Below are 26,483 nucleotides of genomic sequence, written 5' to 3'. Positions count from 1 at the left end.
ACGGAGTACCACAGGGTTCAGTTCTAGGCCCTCTTATTTTCACTCTATATGTTGCCTTTAGGAAACAATTAGAAGCTCTGGGGTAAATTTTCACTGTTATGCAGATGATACTCAGCTATACATGTCCATAAAGCCTGGAGAATTTCCACATGCTTTGGAAAAATGTGTTTCCGGGTTGAGAACTTGGATGACAGCAAATTTCCTTCTTAATTCGGATAAAACCGAGGTTCAAATTTTTGGCCCAAAAAAATACAGAAATAATTGATCCAATCTGACCTTAAACTTAGATGGCGTCAAAGTATCTCAAAGCCAGCTGGTAAAAAATTTAGGAGTGACATTGGACCCAGACCTTTCGTTTGAGTACCATATTAAACAAATCACCAGAACTGCATTTTTCCTTCTACGTAATATTGCCAAAATACAAAAATTCCTCTCAAAGGATCGTCGTCGTCGTCATCTGCCGCTTGTCCGGGGATCGGGTCGCGGGGGCAACGACCTAAGCAGGGAGGCCCAGGCTTCCCTCTCCCCGGCCACTTCCACCACCTCTTCCTGGGGGACCCCGAGGCGTTCCCAGGCCAACCGAGTGACATAGTCCCTCCAGCGTGTCCTGGGTCTTCCCCGGGGCCTCTTCCCAGTGGGACGTGCCCGGAACACCTCACCAGGGAGGCGTCTAGGAGGCATCCTAATCAGATGCCCGAGCCACCTCTGCTGGCTCCTCTCGACGCGGAGGAGCAGTGGTTCTACTCTGAGCCTCTCCCGGATGACCGAGCTTCTCACCCTATCGCTGATTTGAAGTTTTACTACCAACTTACAAATCTCTACGTGGATTGGCACCACTGTACCTCTCCGGTCTCCTTGCACCCTATTGCCCCACAAGGACTCTAACGGTGCGTTCACACTGCAGACTTTTTTACCGCTCTGCACCGCCGGCCTTCCCACAGTGCACCACGCTTGGGGGCGTGTCAGACAGATTAATTCAGAGCTGTAATTCTCTTAAATCACTGTTGTAGTTCGTATAATGTCATGGCAAATGTGCAGACAAAATACAACTTTTACACACATTAAGCAAAAATCCGATACGCATTCTGGATCTGACATGATCTTATCTACAGCACACAATAGGTTATCTTTTTCCACACTTTTTTTAGGCCGAGTGAAAGATTAAATGCCACCCGCACTCTATGTACACTAACGGGTCTTGTTCCGGCTTGATAAAAAGATGCATCAGACATAAACGTTGACATGTGTAACCTTTTATTATATTACTCAATCTCTGCAAATCAATAGCTAGATTATTACTTGCCACTACACATTCACTGTATGGATCGCGAGTGGCTGCCAGCCAGCATTTCAGCGTTGAATGTCAATCGTGTGCCGGGTGAGCTAGCTAGACTATGCAGCTAGCACAGAAGAAAGTTACGTAATGTGAAAAACTGAATTAAAGTACAAAATACAACACACCAGGGACGCCGACAACCTCAGCAACCCTGCGCCAGGCATATTTTTTTTTGTTTACATCTCTGTCATTGAACTTACACATATCATACAATACTGGGTATGAAGACACACATACGATGAGTTGATCTTCCATCTTGAAATTGTCAAACCTAGAAATGTTTCACGCTCCTCATTTACATAAAGTTGAGAAAATCCAACTTTCGCCGCCCCGCTCGCCTTCCCACAATGCCCTACGCGAGCAGCGACGCCCCGCTCACCTTCCCACAATGCCCTACGCGGGCGTCAACACCTGGTTTCATTGAAAATGAATGGAAAGCCGACGCCCGGCTCTGCCAGCCCCGCTGCAGTGTGAACGCACCGTAAGATCTCAAGATGCCGGCTATCTGGTAATACCCCAAATTAAGAAAAAAAACTGCTGGAGGTAGGGCGTTCTCATATAGAGCACCTCTTCTCTGGAACAAATTACCTGTCTCAATTAAGGAGGCTGATACTGTTTCGACATTTAAAACTAGACTAAAAACGTTCTTGTTTAGTCAATTCTATGATTGTTAAGGTAAGTATGTGTGTACTTTCTATGTAAACCTGGGGTGTTCGTTTGCCTATGTGTGTTCACATGCAACTTCTAAATTGTAATTTTAGCTTATGTTCACACTGCCCATTTAGATGTTACAAATAAAGTAAACCTGTTATTGTATATTGTTACAGTAATAGTTCCGTTGCTGTATATTGTTATTGTTATAGTTTACTAGTTGGAGACAACGGGGGACTGGTTGTTTTCATCCTTATTCGTATAAATATAACCTATTTTAGAGTCGTTTCCCCCGGAACAGATTTCATGTTCCAACCAAGGGGGGCTGTCGCTGTCTTGGTGTGTGGGGCTGCATCAAATACCCTCTTAGCTTGGTTAAATTGCAGCACTAGTCCACACTTGACCGGTGGGGATCTCATTCTATTCCGACTGTAACCTTTAGCTGCTCGTGGCATTTTCTAATCCCTGTTCTCCTCTCTGTCCCCCCCACACATCCCTTGTGGTGTGGGGGGTCTGAGTTGTCAGGACCTGCCTGGTCGTCGGTCTACCAACGCTGGACCAGGTCGTCAACCGGAAACCAGTCTCCATGAAGGCCAACAGCGAGTTTCCAGGTCCCATCCAACGTCTACAAAGCCGAACAATGGATTTTGGTGTTTCAAAACCCATTGACATTGTATGACTATGTTTAGCTTGTGTTCTGCTCCTCTCTCTTACCAACCGTCTCTGGAGGAGGGGATCCCTCTCTGAATTGCTCCTCCCAAGGTTTCTTCCATTTTTTCTCTCGTTGGGAGTTTTTCCTTGTCTTCCTTGAAGGTTTAGGTTGGTTGAGGGGCAGTTCTATGGGCGTATGTGAAGCCCTCTGTGACATGCTTGTTTGTAAAAAGGGCTATACAAATAAATTTGATTTGATTTGTAGTCAATCTGTTGAAAACAGTGTTGTGTAGACATAACAGATTTATTTGCGCGTTTTTATTTAAAGTCTCCACCTTTGGTGTTTCAGTGAGTGCTGCTGTTGGCCGTGTTGCGTTTTTGCTCCCCAGCTTCACTCGTTGAAAACCAACCAATCAGCGCGCAGCTTATCTAAATATTAATGAGCATCCCATAAAAGGAGAAAAGCTAGTGTTGTTTCCCGGGAACATTTCAGAGGATCTATCAGGGGGCATAGAAGAGCACCCGGGCAATTTTCAACCCCACCGATGTTACATACCCTATTCTGACCTTAAGGAACAGTGTGAAATACGCCAAAAACCCAGTCAATCCCCCCTTTAATTTCGTACCAGGGTCAATTCTACATCTAAATGGACAGCAGTGTTTTAAAGATATGGTGATTGCAAACACAGCCAGTGGGGTCAGCATAGTTTGTTATTTGTGTAAAACTTGGAATTTGAGTGAAAATGCGTCTTGTTTTGACGTTAGCCACAGAGTCACAGACTCGGCTCGCCCACTGGCAGTGTAGTAGGCTACAGTACTGTCTTCAATGCCACAGCTATAGCTAAACTTTATTATGTCTTATTACACGGCTGTTCTTAATGCTGTAGAATGCTCCATTCACTTGAATGGGGCTTCCCAACGTTCTGCGGTGAACAATGTTCTCATATTTGACCGTTGCTATGCATATTAGACCGCTGTCACGGGAAGTGGCCTTTTTGCATCGGATTCACGTCTTTCGTAGCACTCCGCAAGTTGCCGGTAACTTTTCAACCCCAGCGTACTCTGTTACTTAGCGACGTCAGCTGATTTGAAGCCAAAATAATGCTCAAAGTCTATGACGTTCAACGTCTTGAATCGCAATTCCATCTGAAATACTGCCAGTGACAACGTTGTTACAGTAGCTTGTTTCAAAGGGGGTTCCTTGTTTCAAAGGGTGTTCTTAACTAATTATGCAATATGAGTAGGCTAAATGCTAGAAAAAAAATCGCTAAAAGGGAAAATGGACCCACCTGCATCTGAAGCACGCACACCCTACAATTTCCCCAGAAATTGTACCCTCTGTAGTTCCTTATAAGTAGCCTACACAGAGCAGCGCGCAGCTAAACTAGTATCGGAGATAGACGCTACCTCGGGCTGGTCTGGATGTAAATTTTGGAGCGTGACAAAGATACAGACCAGAGCCAAAAAGGGCGGTCCCGGTCCTACGTCACACCAGTGGCTTTGTTGAAAAGCTAGCATTTTACAGCCAATTTTTTTTCTTTTTGAGATTTGCATAGAAAAGAGGTGTCAATGGACTTTGATATTCACTGCCTGAAAAAGTGCAGCATGCGAACTTGTGTAGAAGCCGAGTGGGGAACAGTGCAACAGACAACGATTATTTAAATAATGTCATTCGATTTGGATGTGATTCTTATAATAGACATATTCATTTTTCAACCCAGCACGTGTTAGCATGAGCGAAGTAGGCCAACTTATGGTTTTCAGGTGGTAGGCTACATCATATTCAACGTCGAACTATGAAAAATAAACCGTTGTTGGCAGAGTTTGCATTTAACGTTTTTTGAGTCACCCGGTACTTTGTAAATGTACTGTTAATGAAATGCTGCCATACCACAGCTTTCTTTGCCATTTTGCCTAATAACACCGACAATGTAGGCTATAGCAGAGTTTGTAGTTCGGCTGACAATTGTGCTCGTGCCGTGTGCAAAAAACTAACAAAACAAAGCACAGATTAATGAAAGGGAAAACAAAAACACCTTTTCTTTTAACCAGAGAGGGTACAATTTCTGGGGAAATTGTAGGGTGTGCTTGCTTGCTTCAGTTGCATGTGGGTCCGTTTTCCCTTCTAGTGATATTTCAAGCATTTAGCCTACTCCTATTGCATAATTCATTAAGAACACCTTTTGAAACAAGGAACCCCCTTTGAAACAACCTACTGGAACGGTGCGTTCACAATGCAGCGGGGCGGGCAGAGCGGGGCGTCGTCTTCCAATTCATTTTCAATTAAACCAGGAGTTCACGCCCGCGGAGGGCATTGTGGGAAGGTTAGCGGGGCGTTGACGATTGCGTAGGGCATTGTGGGAAGGCGAGCGGGGCGTCGGAAGTTGGATTTTCTCAACTTTATGTAAATGAGGAGCATGAAATCACTTGCGTTGGCCAATCGGGTTGGTTTCTTGTTTCTTGTAACGTAACAACTGTTGGTAATGGTAAACATTTCTAAGTTTAACAATTTCAAGATGGAAGACCAACTCATCGTATGTGTGTCTACACACTCAGTCTTGTTTTATACTCTGTACGATTAAAGAGACGTTAACAAAAAATGTATACCTGGCGCAGGGTTGCCGAGGTTGTCGGTGTCCCTGGTGTGTTAAATTCAGTCTCGTCACTTTAGCTAGCTACAGTACGTAACCGAGCTCTCTTCTGTGCTAGCTGCATACTGTACTAGTCTAGTTTACCCGGCACACGATTGATATTCAACGTTGAAATGCTGCTTGGCAGTTACTTGCTAACAATATAGTAAATGTGTAGTGGCCATAACCTAGCGAATGTTACTGAAGTGCTGTACAGTACTGTACCCATACAGTAGCCTAGTTGACAAGATCATGCAACATCTAGTCAGCGTATCTGATTCCTTGCATCATGCAGTGTACAAGCTGTATTTTGATCGAGACAGGAGCACCTATATTTATATCAATAATGATCGATATTGTAAGTACATGAACCCAAGTCTGCACACTTGTCAATGACACCGTTTTACACAAACTACAACAGTGACCTTAGAGAACTACAAATCTGTATTAACTTTTCTAACACGCTCCGAGCGTGGAGCACTGTGGGAAGGCAAGCGGTGCAGAGCGTTAAAAAACGCTGTAGTGGACACGCACCGTGACAACGTTGTCACTGGCAGTATTTCAGATGGAATTGTGATTCAAATAGTACCGTCTGCTAACTGGGAAAAAGTCCCCCAAAACATAAAAGTTTAATTAGTTCATTTAGTTCATTTAGGGGGGCATCAAAAGCAGTTTGCTAGAGGCAAGCTAGCTGCCGTTGCTATCCAAACTCCACTGATTGTTTGAAAGCACAGGAAATTAGAATGTTTCTTTTGTAAGGGATAATTAAGCAATAAGCCCCAAGAGGCCTTGGTTTGCGCTGATTTTAGAACAGGTAAGGGGAGTTGTTAGGCACGACGTGAAGCAGAGTTTTTGCCAGTTTTGTTTCGCCATGAGGGGGCTCATTTCCCCGATAATGTATAGAACCGGCGTTCTATACATTATCCTGCTTATTACACGGCTACCTGCCAACAAAAATAACTTGACACAGTGTGTCTTTTTACAATGTGTTTGTTACCATTCATATTGTTGATCAGCAGAGAAATAGTTCTCCAACAACGTTGAACTTCATAGACTTTGAACATTATTTAGGCTTCAAATTAGCTGACGTCGCCAAGCAACAGAGTACGCTGGGGTTGAAAAGTTACCGGACTACTTGCGGAGTGCTACGAAAGACGTGAATCCGAGGCAAAAAGGCCACTTCCCTTGACAGCAGTCAAATATGTATGGCAACGGTCAAATATGAGAAAATTGTTCACCGCAGAAGGTAAGCCCCATTCAAGTGAATGGAGCATTCTACAGCATTAATAACAGCCGTGTAATAAGACATATAGGGCTGTCACGATAAATACTTTTTCTTGTGCGATATATTGCACCTAAAGTTATTGCAATAAACTATATTATTGCACACACGTTAATTGTAATTTTCAGTCCATTTTATGCCACTGATTACATAATGACCGCCCCCTCCCCAAGGCGAGTTTTCAGGCTGTTCGCGCGTCTGTCGCTTCACTCCATCATCCCTTATTGTTTACAACGTTAACAGGGCTACTTGGTTGGCGTTGCCTTTTCAGCTTGAGATATACAAGCTGAAAAGAGCGTGAGAGCGGGTGAAATGGTTGAAATGTATGTGTCTCACGCCAATGCATGAAAGTTGGCAGCCCTGTGTTTGTCAAGTTTGCAGCATATTTGTAAATGCTGTTTTTTTGACCGTGTTTAATGAATGCATCTCTTTGGCTATATAGCGAGTTACGCTATCCGTGAGTGTGCGCTATTTCACGCTGTCACGTTTATATATTTGCACTGTCGGGAAAAGGCATCTGTAACAGAACTGTATGGAAGACCCCTTTCCAGCTGCAGTTGTTGTTCACAGTTTGAAAAACTGGTTGGGATAGTTATGTATTGCTAGGTGAGATGTTAGGTTAGTTGCCTCTTTTCGTTTCCACTGGTTTTAAACAATGTCGACATACCGGCTTGTTCACGTTAATTGGCTCTCATCTCATTCGGCTTACAGACAAAATGTTCCCACACCGGAGCTGAAGATTTCGGCTTTGAAGCCAAGTAAATTTTTACTGGTTTTTCCTAACTAGCTGTAGATGTCACGAAACAGAACACTTTATGACACAGTGAGTTCACGCCTTCTCTTCACCTGTCGGTGTCCTCCTCTGTGTGAGTGGAGACGCTAGTCCCGCCTACGCTTTCAACACAGAAAGCAGACACGATAACTGAGGCAGCGGGATCGACAAAAACGTTGGTGACATTCGTTCATAAGTAAAAATGAAAAATAATTATTTTATTATAAAAATGATTAGTTGCAATATATCGCGGCACCAAAAATGATTGCACTGATTTCCATATACCGTGCAATAAGTCAATATATTGACTATCGCGACAGGCCTAAAGACAAAAGTTTAGCCATAGCTGTGGTATTGAAGACAGTACTGTAGCCTACTACACTGCCAGTGGGCGAGCTGCGTCTGTGACTATGTGGCTAACGTCAAAACAAGACAAAGTCTCATTCAAATTCCAAGTTTTACACAAATAACAAACTATGCTGACCCGCTGGCTGTCTTCGCAATTGCCATATCTTTAAAACACTGCTGTCTATTTAGATGTAGAATTGACCCTGGTACGAAATTAAGAAAATACTCACCAGATGCAAATCGACAGTTGACTGAGTGTCTTGGACAATCTCGTTGTTATGATCAGTGACCTATGCTCTTTTGTAAAGCTCTCTCTTGGAAGTCGCTTTGGATAAAAGCGTCTACTAAATGAATAAATGTAAATGTAATGTAAATGTGTCTTAGCTAAGTGGCTTAGCTAATCTGGGGAAAAACTTGTGTAGGCTTACATGTGTGGCCTACAAACACAGGCTAAACTTGGCATGTGATTGACTGATTTACTAGTATGATGCTGTGAGGTCTTGGTGTGGTGCAAGGACTAGGGTCTATTTCCACCTGATCGTGGGTGCTCAGCTTTTTTAAGAAGTATGCTATCTCACCCTTTCTTTTAATGTTTGAAGTGAACACTAGGCAAAAATAACATGTAGACATACAAATCCAATTACCCACATTTGAGTCAAATCTCAATCTTAAACATATTCCCATTATTATCTTCAATCAACTACTATAAGCATGGCTAGCCCTACTCTGAAATACGTATTTCGAACAGGCATTGATTATACAATAGCAAACAGGGTAGCTATCTGACTGCAGCGTTAATCTTTTGTAACGTTAATAAATTGATAAGGCATCTCATCAAGGAGTCTTAGCAGTTAAAGTACAAAAATAGTGTAGCGACCCACACCGAAAGACGTGTGTTATGTTTCAGGCTGTTATGCTGGGGACACTTTTGGAAAAATTGAAGATGTAACATATTTATCCTGTATAAGAATGATTCTGTGTTCAGTATTACTTGGGGGCAAAGAAAGGCCTAACCCCAAATCTGAGCTGTGAGTAAACATTCAAGACCCTTATCTTGGGGCTGAAGACTAGAAGATGTTGGGGGTTTGTTGGTTTTAATGAGATGCTATGTGACAAAGACTATAGATGGAGACTCTAGGTCTGGTGACCATTTGTTGACACCTTTTGTGAAGGAGCTTTTACGACATCAGGAGATCCTGTTGTTGTTGTGTTTCAATCAGGGTTGATGTCGTAAACACGCATGCACACACGCGCACCAGGTCTATGCAAGGAGCCAATGAAGAAGAGCAATGGAACATTTGCATGCCTTTGTCTTAACCAATGACTGTAAAGAGCGGTTCTGCTTAAATAGCTAGCTAGCGCAACATGCTAGCAGACAAACTTGTAGCACAATGGCGTGGGATGTTTTTGTCTCCTTGTGGGCCGGCCGCAAGCAATAAACTTTCTTAAACTCGTTCACCGACTGACTGTGCAATGCTTGATAGGTTAATATTTCTGACAACACACTACAGGATAATCGGGCCGATTTCGCCCCTTCCAACAATCCTAGGTAACGTCCCGATTATCTTGATGGTTCTACAGATTTTCTTATCAGATATTCCTTTGGTGTGAGGTGTGTCAAGAGTGACCGAATCTGCTCGGAAGGACGGAGGCGCCCCAATCGCGAAATCCTAAATATTCAACATGTTGAATAGGATTAGGATTAGGGTTAGCCATGCTTATTCTTAAATCTCGACAGTTTTGGCAAGATTTCTTGTGTTAACAGTTGGAACACTGGTTGGAAATCTGTTTGTGTGTGGTGCGCTGCAGTGTTAATTGCGTCGACGAATACTATGAATAACATTTTTCGTTAACAACCTTTTTCCCATGACTAAAACGAGACTAAGACATGACGAAAACGGATCTTTGAAAATAAAAACTATGAATAAATATATTATAACTTTCGTTAACAAGACAAGACGAAAATGTTGGTGGTTGACAAAGTCACAATACTTTTTTTTCCAATAATTTTATATTTAGATAGATTCCTCTTCGCTGTTTACTAAGCGCAGTCTTGTCTCTACTACTGTCAGTGGCCGATTCTCCTCAAGTCTCTCGGCCAAGTTTCGCACGAGTTAGAGGTGTGTTCGGGCAAGTGTTATCAACCCATGCAATTGGCAAGATATGTTGGGTGCTGCTATAACGTACACAGGCAGCACGGCTAATTTAGGTAGTGGGAGATGTCTGCCTCCGCCTTGGATTCAGCTATGGCTACAGTCAGTGGCTAGCTCCAGCAAGAATAGGAATTCTATATTCTCCGAGAAACAAATCCCTGTTGTGTACGACAAAGTAAGACGAGAGATAGCTGAGTCATTGAGAAAAACCTTAAAGTAGGACATGAGTTCAATTTAGTGTGTGGTGTTAAATGAGTGTTTACAGCAGCTTGTGACTGCCAGTAATAGTTTATCATTTTTTACATTCAGAGAACACATAGCCTACATCAGGAAAGAAAGACTAGTTTAAGGCAAGGTCCAGACCTGATGTTATGTCTTTTGTCAGAGACTTTGTTTAATATGTGAAGTAAAACTTTCACTTGTTAATTGATGATTAATTGATGATTTGCTGTCTGACAAAGAAATACATCATTATGTAGGCTACTGTAGTGAATGTGACTTCATAATTCACCCTTGTTCATAGTGTGGTTCTACACACTGTTGTTTCATGCAGTTATTTAAGTAATGTGTTATACACGTAAATATGAACGTTCCGGGATCACGGTCCCTTTAAATATTCTATTGTTGTGATGACGTAGAGCCCCATGCTTGTTAGATTACAGGGCAACGCCATCTTGTCATTCATTCTGTTTTCTGCTGGTAAAAATAAACGAGACACACACTTGTGTTCTCAACTTGAGGAATTGCCTTTCGCTTTTAAATGCAACTTCCACACTGGTGACCCCGACGTTCGTTTGCTTGACGTATTCACAAACACGACTCGACCATGACCGCGAACGCTATCACCCTCAAACTCCCCGAATTCTGGGAATCGTCAGCGTCGGCATGGTTCGCCCAGACGGAAGCGCAGTTCGCGTTGCGGGATATAACCACTGATTCAACTAGGTACTACTACGTTGTGTCAGCTCTCGGTAACTCAACAGCAACCAGAGTGGTGAGTCTCCTTAACCATCCTCCAGCTACGGAGAAATATGCAGCACTCAAAGCCCACCTGTTAAAGACCTTTGAACTGTCCGACGCTGAGAGAGCTAGCAGGCTTTTCTCCCTCCAAGGACTGGGTGATAGCAAACCGTCTGAGCTCATGGACCGTATGCTGGACCTCCTGGGTGAGCACAGACCCGATTTTCTGTTCATCCACCTTTTCCTGCGTCAGCTGCCTTCCCAAGTCAGAGCTGCGTTGGCCAACACCACGATCACTGACTGTCGAAAACTGGCTGAAGAGGCAGATAAATTTTTCCTGGCCAGCCAAGGGCACTGTGTCATGGCCGCATTGCTTCCCACGCACGTCACTCCTGTGACAATGGAGGATTCCATGCTGGTTGCAGCAACCTCTTCTCGTCGGCAGCAGTCTTCAGGTCATCAGCAGTCTTCAGGCCCCCAGCAGTCTTCTTCAGGCTTGTGCTTCTATCACGAGAAGTTTGGACCGAAGGCTCTTAAATGCCGCTCGCCATGCAGTTTCAGCGGGGTGGGAAACGCCAGGGCCGGCGCTCATTAGTGGCCATGAGTGTCGGCCGCGTAGGCAGGCTGCTTTTTATCCGTGACAGCATCTCCGGACGACGTTTCCTGTGCGACACGGGTGCACAGAGGAGCGTCCTGCCTGCATCCCGTTTGGACATAGTAACCGACAGCCACGGCCCCCCGATGGAAGCTGCTAATGGGACCCCCATCCGCACGTATGGAATAAGGTACATTGAGTTGTGTTTCGGAGGGCATCGGTTTGGCTGGGATTTTGTCACGGCAAAAGTCGCCGTTCCCCTCCTTGGCGCTGATTTTTTGTGTGCGCATGGACTGTTGGTGGATGTTAAGAACCGCCGTTTGATCGACGCTGTCACGTTCTGCTCATATACATGCACGCTCGGTGGGGCTGAATCCATACGACTGTCCAGCATGCTCTCCCCATTGGATGACTTCCACCGGCTACTGGCTGGTTTCCCAGCACTCACTCAGCCCACGTTCTCCGCGTCTGCCGTGAAGCATGGTGTGGCGCACCACATCACCACCACTGGTCCACCCGTCTACGCCCGTGCTCGGCGCCTCGACCCTACCAAGCTCGCTGTTGCTAAGGCTGAGTTTTCTAACATGGAACGCCTTGGCATAGTCCGCCGATCCGACAGCCCGTGGGCGTCACCCCTACACATCGTCCCCAAACCTGGTGGCGGCTGGCGCCCATGCGGCGACTACCGGCGGCTTAATGAGGCGACGACACCTGACCGATACCCTGTCCCGAACGTACAGGATTTTTCAGCACACCTGGCCGGTATGGTAATTTTTTCTAAGGTAGACCTCGTCCGGGGCTATCATCAGGTGCCCATGCACTCTCTGGACATTCCAAAAACGGCAGTGATTACGCAGTTTGGCCTTTTTGAGTTCTTAAGGATGCCGTTCGGCCTTAAACTCAGCCCAATCTTTCCAGCGCCTCATGGACTCTGTTTTACGTGACCTGCCTTTTCTTTTTGTGTATTTGGACGACATTCTGGTAGCGAGCACGTCCAAATCCCAGCACCTGTCGCACCTCCGAACCCTTTTCGAGCGGCTCAACGAACATGGCCTGATTGTCAACCCTGCCAAGTGCCAGTTTGGTCTCTCCACCATTGACTTCCTGGGACACAGAGTCACCAAGGACGGTGCCGTCCCTCTCCCATCAAAGGTGGAGGCGGTCACACAGTTTCCACGCCCACTCACCGTGAAAGCCCTGCAGGAGTTCCTCAGCATGGTGAACTTTTACCACCGTTTCATCCCTCGAGCCGCTCAGCTCATGCGGCCCTTGCACGAGGCCTTGAAAGGTAAGGCCACGCAAGCTGTGGACTGGACTGAGGGCAGGGACAAGGCTTTCGCTGACACTAAGGCGGCCCTGGCGCAGGCCACCATGCTGGCACATCCTTCAGCCACTGCCCCCCTCGCCATCACTTCGGACGCCTCAGACTACGCTGTCGGTGCCGTCTACGAGCAGTGGGTAGGCGGGGCCTGGCAACCGCTTGCTTTCTTCAGCCGCCAGCTGCACGCTAACGAGCGTAAGTACAGCACTTTTGACAGGGAGCTGCTGGGTCTCTACCTCGCCATCAGACACTTTCGTTTCCTTCTGGAAGGTCGACACTTCACCGCCTTTGTCGACCACAAGCCGCTGGTTTTCGCCATGGCCAAGGTGGCCGAGCCGTGGTCCGCCCGCCAGCAACGTCATCTATCCTACATTTCCGAGTTCACCACGGACTTACAGCACGTGGCCGGAAAGGACAACCAGGTGGCGGACTGCCTGTCACGGGCTGTGGCAGGGGCGGTCCATCTTTGTCTGGATTACAGCCACATGGCAGCGGATCAGACCACAGACCCAAACGTTCGCACCCTGAGGACCTCGACTACAGGTTTGAAAATAGAGGATGTGGTTTTTGGTGAAACCGACACCACGCTCATGTGTGACGTCTCCACGGGAAGTCCTCGGCCGTTTGTCCCCAAGGGGTGGAGACGACGCGTTTTTGATGCCATCCATGGTCTCTCCCACCCTGGTTCGAAAGCGTCACAGTGACTGGTGGCGGCGAAGTTTGTTTGGCGCGGCCTCAAAAAGGACGTACGAGACTGGGCTACCACTTGTCTTGAGTGCCAACGGGCCAAAGTACACCGCCACACGAAAGCCCCGTTGGAGTTGTTCCCGGTGCCAGAGCGGCGGTTTGACCATGTTAACGTGGATCTGGTTGGCCCTCTGCCCTCCTCTCATGGTTTCACCTACCTGTTGACCATGGTTGACAGGACCACCCGCTGGCCCGAGGCTGTGCCACTGACATCGTTGGCATCTGTTGAGATGACGCGAGCGTTTATCGGCACCTGGGTTGCCCGTTTCGGCACCCCGTCGGACATATCCTCCGACCGGGGCGCGCAGTTCACGTCTGAGCTGTGGAATGCGGTGGCCCAGAGCCTCGGAGCGAAACTCCACCGCACGACTGCATACCACCCGCAGGCCAACGGACTCTGTGAACGATTTCACAGGTCGATGAAGGCTTCTCTCCGTGCCGGCCTCAAGGACAGCAACTGGGTCGACAAGCTCCCGTGGGTGATGCTTGGCATCCGGACTGCACCGAAGGAAGACTTACAGTCCTCATCCGCGGAGCTTGTCTATGGGCAGCCTCTGCGGGTTCCAGGGGATTTTGTTCCTCCTTCCACCGTTCCCTGGTCTGCGACTCTCCAGCGGGCCTCACTGCTGGACAATGCGAGGCTTTTCGCACCTATCCCTACTTCCCGCCATGGCCTCCCTAAGTCGCACATCCCTGCTGGGCTTCAGACGGCGGAATACGTCTTTATTCGCCACGACGCTCACAGGGGACCGTTACGTCCGCCCTACGAGGGCCCATTCCGTGTTTTGGAGACGGGAGACAAACATTTTGTGGTGGACATGGGTGGTAAACCGGAGCGACTCTCCATTGACCGCCTCAAACCAGCTCATTTGGACGTTGCTATGCCCATTGAATTGGCCCAGCCCCCACAACGCGGGCGCCCTCCAGCTCTGCACCCACTCCCTGCTCCCCTCCCCCCCAAAACTCCCTCACTCCATGCCCCACGCCCGTGTCATGATGGTTCATCTGCCACGGTAGTGTCTCCTCGACCCCCTGTGACACACAGCCGTTCTGGCCGGTTAATACGACCACCTCGCCGATGATTTCTTTTCTTATATGGTGAATTCTGGGGGGACGTGTGTAGTGAATGTGACTTCATAATTCACCCTTGTTCATAGTGTGGTTCTACACACTGTTGTTTCATGCAGTTATTTAAGTAATGTGTTATACACGTAAATATGAATGTTCCGGGATCACGGTCCCTTTAAATATTCTATTGTTGTGATGACGTAGAGCCCCATGCTTGTTAGATTACAGGGCAACGCCATCTTGTCATTCATTCTGTTTTCTGCTGGTAAAAATAAACGAGACACACACTTGTGTTCTCAACTTGAGGAATTGCCTTTCGCTTTTAAATGCAACTTCCACACTACCATATTAAATTGCATAGCATCATATTCTTTTGCATCGTATCTCATTGAATCACATCTTGTCAAACCGCACTGCATCGCAATAGGGGTGAATTATATCGCATTAGTAGTTGCTTTTATGTATCGGATCGTTGGCAGTGCATCGAGTTGTGTATTGCATCGTCCTCAGTATTGGAGATGCACATCCCTACTGAGAATGGAAGAAAAGGAGTCTAATATGGCTATTAAATGTGACTAAAACTAGACAAAAATGTTTTGAGTTTATCATCGAAAAGTAGACTAAAACTAAGGATTAAAATGACTAAATGTGACTAAAACTAATAAGCATTTTCGTCTAAAGACTAATACTAAATCAAAAATAGCTGCCAAAATTAACACTGGTGCGCTGTCTTTGTCAAATCATGGCACACCACACACTGCAGGAGCAAAATGGCTAAATGTAGGATTTTTTGTCTTCATGTTTGTGGTCTCTCACAGTTTGAAGATCTTATAAGATCAAAAAAATATGAGGTTGAGGTTTAGCGTCTGTTCTTTCTGTTACGTCTGGGTTTCACAAAATTAGGGCCTACTATTGTTTTGTGGGCTACCTTTCTTTTATTTAGCGTGGGCTAGGGCCAAACAGCTGATTGGCTTATTGTGGCTGTGTACCGTGTGGTTAATAAACATCAATTCGGGAACTTCATCTTATGCCTGGACGATTGTTCCTTTCTGACCTAGTCAAGTCATTACAATAGATTTCAAATGGCTAAATGATACTGTTGTTGTTTTAAAAGTGAAACAAAATTGAATAAATTACACCACAGTAGGAACTGCAATGTTAGCTAGGCCTACCAAAAACAGAGACATTTCTCTTATCTGAATCTGTTATGGAACCAAATTGCCAATATGCATCTTTTTCTATGGCTCTGCAGCCCAGCAACTCAACTTTCATAACATTTTGTTCAGGAAGCCTCGACCCCAATGCTAAATCTTTAAACGATAACTGTGATATGATGCTCTTGTTTTCCGTCGCTGGCGCTGTATCAGACGCTGGCGTAGTGATTTGTGACTGACTGGTGAACTGTGGAAATATCCTCGATTGAAAAAATGCACTGCCAGATATCAAAAGAAACGTTTCTTATAACAAGATCAATTAAATGTCAATCAGCATCCAATTGCCAGGTATAGCGAATGACATTTTGGGGTGGCCAGTCCGATATCAGGGGGGGTCCAGTGCCACCCCGGCCACCCCTTTGGCTCCGCGACTGGCTGTGGTAAACATGGAGATGTAGCCTCAAGTTGCTAGTTGTTGAATGGTAAGCTAACTCCAGCTTACATAGTTTACACACTACTTTAGCTGTAGGCTCAACAAGTTTACCATCAACTGACCAAAATCGAAATATTACCAGACATCACTCTTTAGATTTTTTGGGGTAACTATCACTTTCTCTGCTGCGGTCAAGCTGGGTTCTGCACTTTCTGCCATCTTCCACACACGTCAACTGTCAGCAGTGACGCTGAGGCGCGCGCCCACCCGCAAAGCAGACAGACGCGCTGCCACTGCTGTTGTTATTTAATTTTTTACATTCAAACATTAATTTTCGTTTTTTAACCACTATTCGAATATATATTTGAATTTTGAATATTTGTTGACAGCCTTAGCGGATACCCTGCCAAATGTGGATGATGCTGTTGTAAGATAACATCTAGTAAACCACAGATACACTGCATCACGCAGTTTTACTGTCATGACAATATACCTTCTGTAAATGTACCCACCTTACCTAGTTCAAATTTGTCAGGAAGTTACATTCAATATCACAAAATTATCCATTCAAGTCAAGTGTTTGATCAATGTCATTATAGTACCCAAGTATTTCATAAAATATGGAATCATTATTTGCACGTGTAAACGTGTGTATAAAAATAAAATAAAGAAACGTAAGTGTTTGATCATTTCTTTTGGGGGCGGGCGGTCTTTTTGGGTGGACGGGCTACCCCTCCAAAACAATTCACTATTCTAAAATAATACAACACAATGACAAGCAAAAATGTTGCCTTAATCTGGTACTGACATCTAAAATGGAAAAAAACTATATGACCCTGTGTCTTTATAGGTACCAGTGTGTACCCGTATGTAAGAGATATTTACAGTTTATTATGAAACTATGGTGGCAGTATTTGGACGCCAAAGTCATGCAATCACACAAACGCGACCACGTGAAATTTTTTACTTGATCATTCAACATTTTCAAGCCAAGTCTTGAGCCCTGTTATCCCAACAACAGACCGTTACCATTGCCACAATGTACTGAATAATAAACAGATTATACAAATAAATAACAACCCTCTTCCTCGCAAGCTTCTGCCTTACCATTATCCACTTGGCAAGCTATTAGCAGTTTGTTCCTGGCCTCGAGCACAGCAGGGACCAAAGCACTGAAGGGAAAAGTCAAGAGGATGAGGTCTTCACTGAGAGATGGCCCAAATGCCTCAATCTCATCTTCACTGCTCTCCATGATGACGTCCACCATGCCCAAGACATCTGGAACACAGTACCAGATTATATTTTAAAAACATAATCCATCTCATGGGTTTATCCCATATGTGTGGCAGCCTGCAGAAACCCTTCTCATGGTGAAAATGTGACTTTCTATTTACATATTTGGAAACTAAACGCTTCTGAATACAAATGTTTAAATCACTCTCACAACTGAAGTTTCATAATTTTAAAAGTTAATCTGTGTCAAAAAGTGAATGAAAACTGCATTCAAAAATTCCACTCCTTTTCATAACTCAATTTGCGTGGCTTGAAAATCTTGCTAGCTAACATTTCAAAAAACCTTTTAAATTAACCTTTTCATAGTAATCATATACTTTTGTACATTACAATGAAATATAGCCAACAATGAGCAGCCGCAACATCCGACGGGTTTTGGCAGGCCGCCACACATGTGCCTGTGTGCATTCTTTACCATCAATGTTTGAGATGGGTGCACTGACAGTGTCACCCTCCTGGCCACTCAAGTTTGCTTGCAAATACGCTGCCTCCTGAACCAAGCTTGCCACCTTTTCTGTGTACATATGAGGGTTGTAAACCAGGTTCACCAAGACCTGAAGAAACAGCACATGATTTAAAAAAATAAGAAAACACACAGAGGGTGATTGGTTGGATATGAATACATTAATAACCGAGAGGAAAAGAATGAGAGGGAATGGCAGACACCCACCCTTTCTAAGAACTGAATGACTGTCTCCAGATTGGCTAGATTTAGCTGAGCCAAGTGGCTGAGCCAGAACTCTAGCTCAGTCCCGGTGTACTCAAAGACACCAGTGTCTTTCAGTACCTGGCAATGACAAGACAACACTAGTTTACGCAAACGTATACATGCTATTGACTTAAGTGACAAGCTACAGGACATGCTAACCAGACTTACTCCTAACAGTACGAGTTTAGAATTCACTATTACTGCAGGTTTGAACATAAACAACAGACAATATATCTAACAAGGAAGTGTGTCACAAAAAGGATTTTTTTAATTTCAGATTAAGAACAATGAAAATAAGCATTGGCCCACACCTAAATGGAGAAATAGACAAATACAAAAATAAACACGTACTTTAAGCACCAGCATTCGTGTGCAGGTCTTGAGATGATTATCATTGCTGTTTGCAAACATCTTCAGAAGCAGGTAAAATACAGACTTCTCTGCATCTACAACATCCTGTGGTAGCAGTGAAATAGTAAAACAAACACTTGCAAATCTACAAAACATCACATATTTGTTAAACATATGGAGTGAATCTGTGTTCATAGGGTCCTGGGATCCAAGTTCCCACAGTCCAGTGTTCTACCCCTAAAATAAGGAGCCATACAGCAGTTTCAACTAGGGATGCACCGAATCCAGGATTCGATTTCGGCCAAATATTTGGCTTTTTGACAGGGTTCGGTGTTGGCCGAACCTATGTTTGCACTACGCGCGCCACACTGGTCGACATAATGACGACGCCATTGATTACGAGAAGGTATTTCCGTAGGTGGACCGTTCAATGCAGTAGGCTGAGAGAAAGTGAAAATGGAACTCGTGAACAGAAAGTGTTGTTTGGCAGTACTTTCAGTCAAATGAAAGCCAATCAAGTCGACCTATTTGTTCAATTTGCAATGCCGATTTGTCTCGTAGCAAGGACCCTAAACAATAAAGAACATCTCCGCTGTTAAAACATTTGCGTATTAAACATCAGAAAGAAATTCAAGAAATCTAAAAGGCAAATATTTTAGATATTGATTGGATTTTGAGATAGGCATATGCTATTTGTCAAAATAGTTTTTCCCACTTGTCTTCCATGCATAATGTTTCCTATTCTTTTTTTTCTTTTTTTTACAGTTAAAATGTAATTAAAAATACACTGCTGTGGACGTTGTTTACTTCATTAGTGTGTTTACGGTGTTAATGGACTGAGGATGGGAGTAGGATTTGGTATTCGGTAGGGCTGAAACTAACGATTGTTTTAGTGATCGATTAATCTGTCGATTCTTTTTTCAATTACTCGATTATCAGATTTTTTTTTTAAGCTTTAGTTTCCAACCCTTTATTCAAACACAGAACTGACTGTGCAAATTCACAGTGAAAAACATCTTCAGAATGTGCACAAACAGGCACAACATTTGAAAAAGGCATTAATATTAGTGTGGATTTAATGCTATTTTCAGAGATTAGCAATTTATTTGAGTTTTGTTTAAAACATTTTTTTTTATTGAAAGGTTGTGGAAGTAGGCCAGACATCATTAGAATAATCTGGTGTATATGTACGATTTTTTTACACAATTTTGAAAAAAGTTAAGATTAGTGAGGATTAAGCTATTTTCAAAGATTAGTGATTTATCATTTTATTTGAAACTTCATTGAAAAAGTAAAGGCTGTGGAAATATACCAGACATTGTTAAGATACTCTGGTGTTTGTCCGAGGTTTTATATTCATAAAAATATTTTAAAAAGTCTAAATTTTTCCAAATGGTATGGGTAGTTTTCACCCGGTCCCTAACCCGGTCGCTGCAAAGTAGCGTCTTCCGAATGTGAGATTAATGTCGAATATGAAACTAACTTCACCTCGGTCAATTAACACACCTTTTCAACATATTTAGTTCGAAATACTCCCACACCTTGGATGACTTGGGTCGTACTGATTTCTCCATGTGTTTCAATACAACGTTACTCCAGAACGTCTCTTAGATGGTCTTTCATCTACCTCCGCGCGCAACAAAACTTTTTTTTAATACTCAAACATCTCCATGACTTATTGAGTGGTCTAATAAATCGCTTAACAAATCGATAATTAAATTTGTTGCCAACGCTTTTAATAATCAATTTAATTGATTCGTTGTTGCAGCCCTAGTATTCGGTTTCGGCCAAATCTTAACCAGTGGATTCGGTGTTCAGCCGAACCCCAAAAATCTAGATTCGGTCCCAAGTTTCAACCCTTTGACGATTTCCCACAACTACCATGTCATTTTAACCCTTGTGTTCCCCTCGGGTCATTCTGACCCATCAGTCATTGTGACCCACCTTCAGTTGCGACAACTTTACCGAATACAAAAACAAAGTGAAGCATTTTCTTTTAACCGTTGGGCTGTCTCAGACCCCCCACATTGCGAAGGTTAAAATACAATTATTTTTATTTGCTTTTGTATTGGGTAAAATTGGGTAAACACAACGATGGTTCGTTATGAACCTTTTGGTCATGTGACCCGAAGGCAGCACAAGGGTTAAGCGAATACGGAGCTGGGGAACATCTTTATCTGCTTCCCCTTATGTGCTATGTAGAGCTGCGGAAAATTTGTGTCTGGGAATATAGGACCCTAAGAACATAGGAATGAATTGTGAATTTAGCACTGATGGTCTTCAATGTGATTACCTGAACATGGAACCAGGAAAACTTGCTGGTAGGGAGATGTAAACACAGCTGCAGTATTTGATACTGGAGGTCAAGGGGAGCATCCTCGCTCACACCTTTCTCTGACACGATACCTGAACACATATAGAATTACTAGGATTATTTTGTGTATTTTGTATTAACATGAGTGCAAAACTCTTAACTACAACATAGATCTGGTACAAAAGCACAAATACCTTTTAAAAGCTTGCTAAAGTCAAACTTGCTCTGGGTTACCAGATGTGGCACAACCTTCTGATAGAGATACATGACCTGTAGAATAAGAGCCTTCAAACGGATAATCTCTTGAGCCTCAGCATCTGCTAGACAACAGAACATTGCTGTCACTCGCAGTCAAAAACACAGATATGCACATACAGTGAAATATTTTTTCAAATAGGTATACCTGTCTCTTGAGGATCTTTATCTTTGGAAGTATTTTCTTTTTTATCCTTCTGTGGTTCGCACTCATCCTTTTCCTTTTTTGTTAGTGATTGCCACTTTGACACAATGCTGGTCATATCTGGCAAAATCTATAGAGAAAAAACAAGAAAAAAGAAATGATTGTTCTTATTTTCTTTGTTAGCCCTCAAAACACTACAACCTTAATCAGGGATGGAAATTAATTTTTTTGTCTAAATCTACCAGCCACTCAATATTTTTCCCAGCCACTTTTTTTTTACCGACAATGTGTAACTGCATGTGAAAATTAATACTACAAGATCTACAATACTTAAGCAGTTTATTTAATCTCAAGTCTCAATGAAACACTGACACTTTCTCTTTCTTTCTTATACATACACAAACCACGAACTGATATACATTTCATTAAATGAGTAGGGCAGATTAAACAACAAACTAACATTCCTTCATCCATCCTCCCCACTCCCAATACAATTTACTCCTGCTAATCAGAATCAGATTCTGAAGTTTCAGAGGTGCTTTCCTGAGCGTTCTCCTTCCACGACAGGGTGAACAGCACCCCGGCGCGAAGCGAAGTGGTGTAGCTTTGCTCTGAAGGGGCTTATTTGCCCGATAATGACAACGGCGTTGTCAATACATTATCCCAGTTATTACACGGCTACTTGCCAATAAATAACTTAAAACAGTGTGTCTTTTTACAATTTATATGTTACCATTCGTAGTGTTGATCAGCAGAGAAATACTTCGCCAAAGACGTTGAACTTCATAGACGTTGAACATTCTTTAGGCTTCAAATCAGCTGACGTCGCTAAGCAACGGAGTACTCTGTGGTTGAAAAGTTACCGGACTACTTGCGGAGCGCTATGTAAAACGTGAATCCGAGGCAAAATGGCCACTTTTCTTGACAGCGGTCAGTTATACATAGCAAAGGCCTGTTATCGAAAAATAATTGACCGCAGAACATTGGGAAGCACCATTCAAGTGAATGGGGCATTCTGCAGAATTAATAACAGCCGTGTAATAATCTAATTTACCCGCCACGGTGGCCAGTAGCTGAAGCAAGTTTACCCGCCACAACACAAAATCACCCGCATTTGGCTGGTGCTAATTTCCATCCCTGCCTTAATGTGTGGGTAGATGCTATTTAATGCTCTAGTTAGGTCGTGGTCAGTAGGGTTGGGTAGCCTTCACATTTAAACCGCTTTTCCAGTACAGTGAATAAAAAATCATTTGGGCCACTATTACAGACGGAGGGTACTTTATAAGCCACTATAAAGTAGCTTGGCAAAGATTATTAATTTAGAACATTTTACATACCGGACATGAAAAACCCTACCAATCAAGAAATAAAAAGGTACTGTATTTTACAACTAAACCACATTCTAATTGTAAAATGAAAGTCTCTTGCCATGAATTACTCTGAACTCCTCTAGCAAACACAGCTCCCCTTCTAGAGATCATTTTCAGTGAGGATCTAGCTGGTATGACAGACAGGGCTCATGCCTTAACACTATGTTCCTTTCTGTGGGACCATGAAATAATCTCTTACAATCCCAAAAATATACATGACTTCCAACATTGGCCGATTCTATTTTATTGGATGGGTTGGCCCTCCTACTTGGGGGTGTGTTCACAACATTTCCATAACACAAAGCAATCAATATACTCTTGTCCAAAAACTACATTATCGTTGACATAATTTATATAAAACCATGCAAAAAATAAAGACTCATTTTATTTCCCATCCTGTAACCGCCCCATGGACAAGTGAAATGTAGTGTATTTTTGTTAAACAGCTAGCAGTCATCAGTCCTGACTGTAACTCGTCTCATCTGGACACTCACTCGTTCGACTAAAATTCCTGATATATAGCAAAGAATGAATTGGAAATTTCAAATGTAGAGGCTGTGAACATGTAGCCTGGTCCTAACCAGATTCTCGTACATTGCGTTTGTACAGTGAGTCTGGGCTCGCTCCATTGACAAGCGTTAACTTCCTTGAAGGCAGGTACTCTGCTGAAGTTAAAACTATTGAGTCTGCCCAGAGCCACTCTGGATCTACCATAACCACTCGCTAGCATTCTCCTTAGCCAACTTCTTCACCACTAACAGAGCTAGCTGGAAAATCTAACGAATCCCATGGGGATCAAAGATTGTTCTTGCTCCGGCTTTAACTTCTAATATTCGGCAGCGTTGCCACAACAGCCCGAATGGCTTCGCTCGCATGTTTCTCCACCGCCATTACGGAACGACAACTCAAACATCAACGTCCTGGTTCTCAGCCCCTCCCTCTGTTCGCTGATTGGAGCGGTAAACCGGAGACATCTGACCAATATACCTCAAGCCCAGACGCAGAACAGAAGTACAATGAAAATTGAGAGAAAGTACGTAGGAGGAGAGAGCCAAGCTTGTGAACATGGGTCTGCTTATTATAAGACAACATTGGTATCTGATGTCCTGCGCAAAAATAACCTAGTGAACTATTCAAAAAAATAAGCATTAAAGGGTTCATTCATTTTAGACTAAATGAAATCCTGCTTAGGGTGGAACAGACTAAAATATTTTTTTTAAGCTTTTTTTGTTACCTTGCTCAAGGCCTCCTTGTACAGTTGTACAAAGTCATCCATTACGGCCGGTGTATAGATATCAGAGGTCTCCCACACAGTCTTATCCAGGCAGTATTGTATGTTTTTATGGGCTCTCTTCAGAACGAAGGACACCATAGAGAGGGTCTTTTGCTGCACCACTGTGTTGGATAACTGTTGGAGACATCCAAAGGGAAAGTCACAGCGTTTAATATGTTTTTGGTCATGTCACATATAGGTTGAGGTTTTACTCACATTGAGGCCCTGGGTGAAGAATGCTTTGCTACAGACTGGTGGGATAGACGTCACCATCACCATGGATAGCAGACGAGGGAGAGGGATGAATTCTCGAGTCTGGAAGGCTTTGGAAATCTCTGGTTGAGCCTCGTAAATCTTAAACACATATGGCGGTGATTTTATGACTTTGAATGTTCAATAAATAATAGTGACTACCTATTCTTAATTCAAACAAATGGACAACATTCACCATATTCAGTAGAGTCATGTTGTCCTGCCAAGCATTCTTGACACGGGGAGTGAAGGAATATTGACTTTCCTTAAAATATCGAGGCAGAATGTCAGGACTGACTTGTAGTGTCCTGGCCACAAGCTCTGCAACAAGCTCATCCTCTGTGGCTTTTTTTAGCCCCACCAAGAACTGCAGCAGAACAATGTTCCCAGCCCTGAAAACAGAACAACCTTGGCTCAACATGGAGAAGGAGTGGATGATGGGGGGAGGGGGGTATTTAAGCAGATCCATTCCTTACCTGCCAATTATTCCAAAGCTGGGGTCATAGAAACTTATTCCATGTTTACGAGAGCAACACAAGTCAATGAGGAAATTGTGAACAATTTGGCGCACAACCATTGTCCCAGACTCTTGATTTCCTGCTTCCTGCAATTCATATACAAGTACACATATAAACAAGTGACTCTTTAGGCATATTATGAAGTGGAAGAGAAATGTTGTAGACATATAACCTTGCTCTCTCCTGTGCTTGCATCCACAATCCCATTCCATCTGTACAATGACGCTAAATTGGATAACACAGATGGGCTAAAGAAGCGCACTTTGTGTGTCTTGCTGATTGCTTTGTTCTGCACAACCTGCATCAAAAGATAACAGGATCAGTTAGTAACAACTCCAACTCATAGAAATCAAAAGTTTATGGCAATGTTAGTCACTAACTCTAGTCTGCAGAGTAGACAAGATCAGGTTGACGATGGATATCCTGTCCTCTTTCAGCCCAGAATTTACGATATCTGGCAGGAAATCTGAGAAAAACAACAATATTACGATATCAATGAGAACATTTAATTGCTAGAGGCCTGATTATAAATTAGAATATTATTTTTTTTAATTAAATCTTACCCTTTATCTCTAGTAACTGTCCAATTGTTCCATTATCCCCAGATACCAAAAACGACAGTGCAAACTGTATAAAAGCCATTCGGACATCAGGTCTTCCCTGTATGAAGACAATAATTAAATCACTAGTAAAAACAGTATTTTAAATTCTTATTAAGTTGGTGTATACTGAAATAGACTGAAAACATTAGGAATCCCATAATCTAAAGTATCTAACCATCTTATCTCGTCTTCTAGCAAGTCCATTCAGGCTTTTGTTGAATTGAAAGTGCCTGAAAACTTCTCGGGCTGCGTCTGGGCCCTGAGACACCATGGCAGACAGGAAACAGAGGCACCGCCGAACAAACCTGTCATTGAGGGAAAACAAAATGTACATAAAAGAGCAGATATGTGCCACTTATCATTGATGTCGCTGAAGAATCCATACCTGTGGTTGCCTGAGTGAAGAGAGCTTTGTATGAGTTTCATGTGAGTAGACACTGTTTTCTTCACTATAGTGCTGCCAACCATACTAAAGTGATTAAGATCACTGGCGGTTCTCAGTAGGATCATTTCCAAGCTCTGGAAGATAAGGCTCATCTGTTGATAAAAATACAATATTTTAACAATGTGCTTATTTTGACCTGACTTTACCTCGACGACTAAAATTCAGGTTGTAGTTAACATACCTCATTTTCAGTGTGCTTTTCTCCCTCAAGCAAGTTAAAAATGTCTGAGCATTCCATTGAAATCTTTATGTACCCTTCAACAACATCGTACAGGTCAGGGCATGGCAGTTGTTTCGCTTTTAATATGAATGTCTCAAGACCTATACAAGAAGCAAAGGAGGGCGGGGAGAGGGAGTTCATATCACTTTAGCAAGTATGCATGTTTCTACCTAATGGTAGTTTTAGACATACCTGCTTCATGACATGTTTGTAATGTAAAATAGATTATCAAAGAATCAACGGATACAAAAGTATTGTAGTTACATACAAGCTACAGTATTGTAGGTACGAGTCAGGTAATACGCATGTAGCTTGCAAGCAACACTCACCAAACATTGCTTTTGCGGGCTCTCTCAGAAAGGCTTTAAAAACCGCTCCATTAAACTCGGATTCTTTCACTTTCTTTATTTGAATATTCGGCTCCTCTGAATCTTTGCTGGGTCGTTTTTTCGCCATGGTTTTTGTAGACGAAGTCGACAGTCAATTTTAAATGTATAGTGTGTTGGACCATCACACACGTGTTAGTTCTACTTCGGTTTTGGTCAGTAGACAACATCCAACTGCACACACTGCCACCTGCTGTGTTGGAGTCTGTGAGGCAGTCTTGTGCACATTCCCTTCCATGCTTTGTTTTT

At 43.4% G+C, this 26,483-nt stretch overlaps 1 protein-coding gene across 6 annotated transcripts in view; it reads right to left on the bottom strand.

Annotated features, from left to right (window-relative positions):
- Positions 1 to 26,397, bottom strand: part of urb1 (URB1 ribosome biogenesis homolog) — an 83,918-nt gene extending 57,521 nt beyond the window's left edge. For 3 of the 6 annotated variants that reach the window (XM_084680148.1, XM_084680146.1, XM_084680149.1), the window contains exons 1-18: positions 26,178 to 26,396; positions 25,810 to 25,949; positions 25,569 to 25,720; positions 25,359 to 25,488; positions 25,145 to 25,241; positions 24,962 to 25,047; positions 24,754 to 24,879; positions 24,540 to 24,667; positions 24,260 to 24,455; positions 24,028 to 24,165; positions 23,773 to 23,946; positions 21,172 to 21,298; positions 20,963 to 21,088; positions 20,748 to 20,860; positions 18,455 to 18,559; positions 18,065 to 18,181; positions 17,810 to 17,948; positions 17,209 to 17,379 (exon numbers count right to left, since the gene is read on the bottom strand). In XM_084680148.1, coding sequence (XP_084536274.1) covers positions 17,209 to 17,379; positions 17,810 to 17,948; positions 18,065 to 18,181; positions 18,455 to 18,559; positions 20,748 to 20,860; positions 20,963 to 21,088; positions 21,172 to 21,298; positions 23,773 to 23,946; positions 24,028 to 24,165; positions 24,260 to 24,455; positions 24,540 to 24,667; positions 24,754 to 24,879; positions 24,962 to 25,047; positions 25,145 to 25,241; positions 25,359 to 25,488; positions 25,569 to 25,720; positions 25,810 to 25,949; positions 26,178 to 26,304 — 2,392 coding nt within the window. In that variant the 5' untranslated portion in view covers positions 26,305 to 26,396. Of the gene's footprint in view, positions 1 to 17,208; positions 17,380 to 17,809; positions 17,949 to 18,064; positions 18,182 to 18,454; positions 18,560 to 20,747; positions 20,861 to 20,962; positions 21,089 to 21,171; positions 21,299 to 23,772; positions 23,947 to 24,027; positions 24,166 to 24,259; positions 24,456 to 24,539; positions 24,668 to 24,753; positions 24,880 to 24,961; positions 25,048 to 25,144; positions 25,242 to 25,358; positions 25,489 to 25,568; positions 25,721 to 25,809; positions 25,950 to 26,177 lie in introns of all 6 variants that reach the window. The other 3 variants (XM_084680144.1, XM_084680147.1, XM_084680145.1) reach the window with 3 other exon arrangements.
- Between the last annotated feature and the right edge of the window lie 86 nt (positions 26,398 to 26,483).

Source organism: Hypomesus nipponensis, chromosome 18 (genome assembly GCF_054491055.1).
Source record: "Hypomesus nipponensis isolate SF chromosome 18, ASM5449105v1, whole genome shotgun sequence".
NCBI classification, from domain to species: domain Eukaryota; kingdom Metazoa; phylum Chordata; class Actinopteri; order Osmeriformes; family Osmeridae; genus Hypomesus; species Hypomesus nipponensis.
Note: the sequence above shows the minus strand (reverse complement) of the source record. Positions and strands in the feature narration are given on the sequence as shown.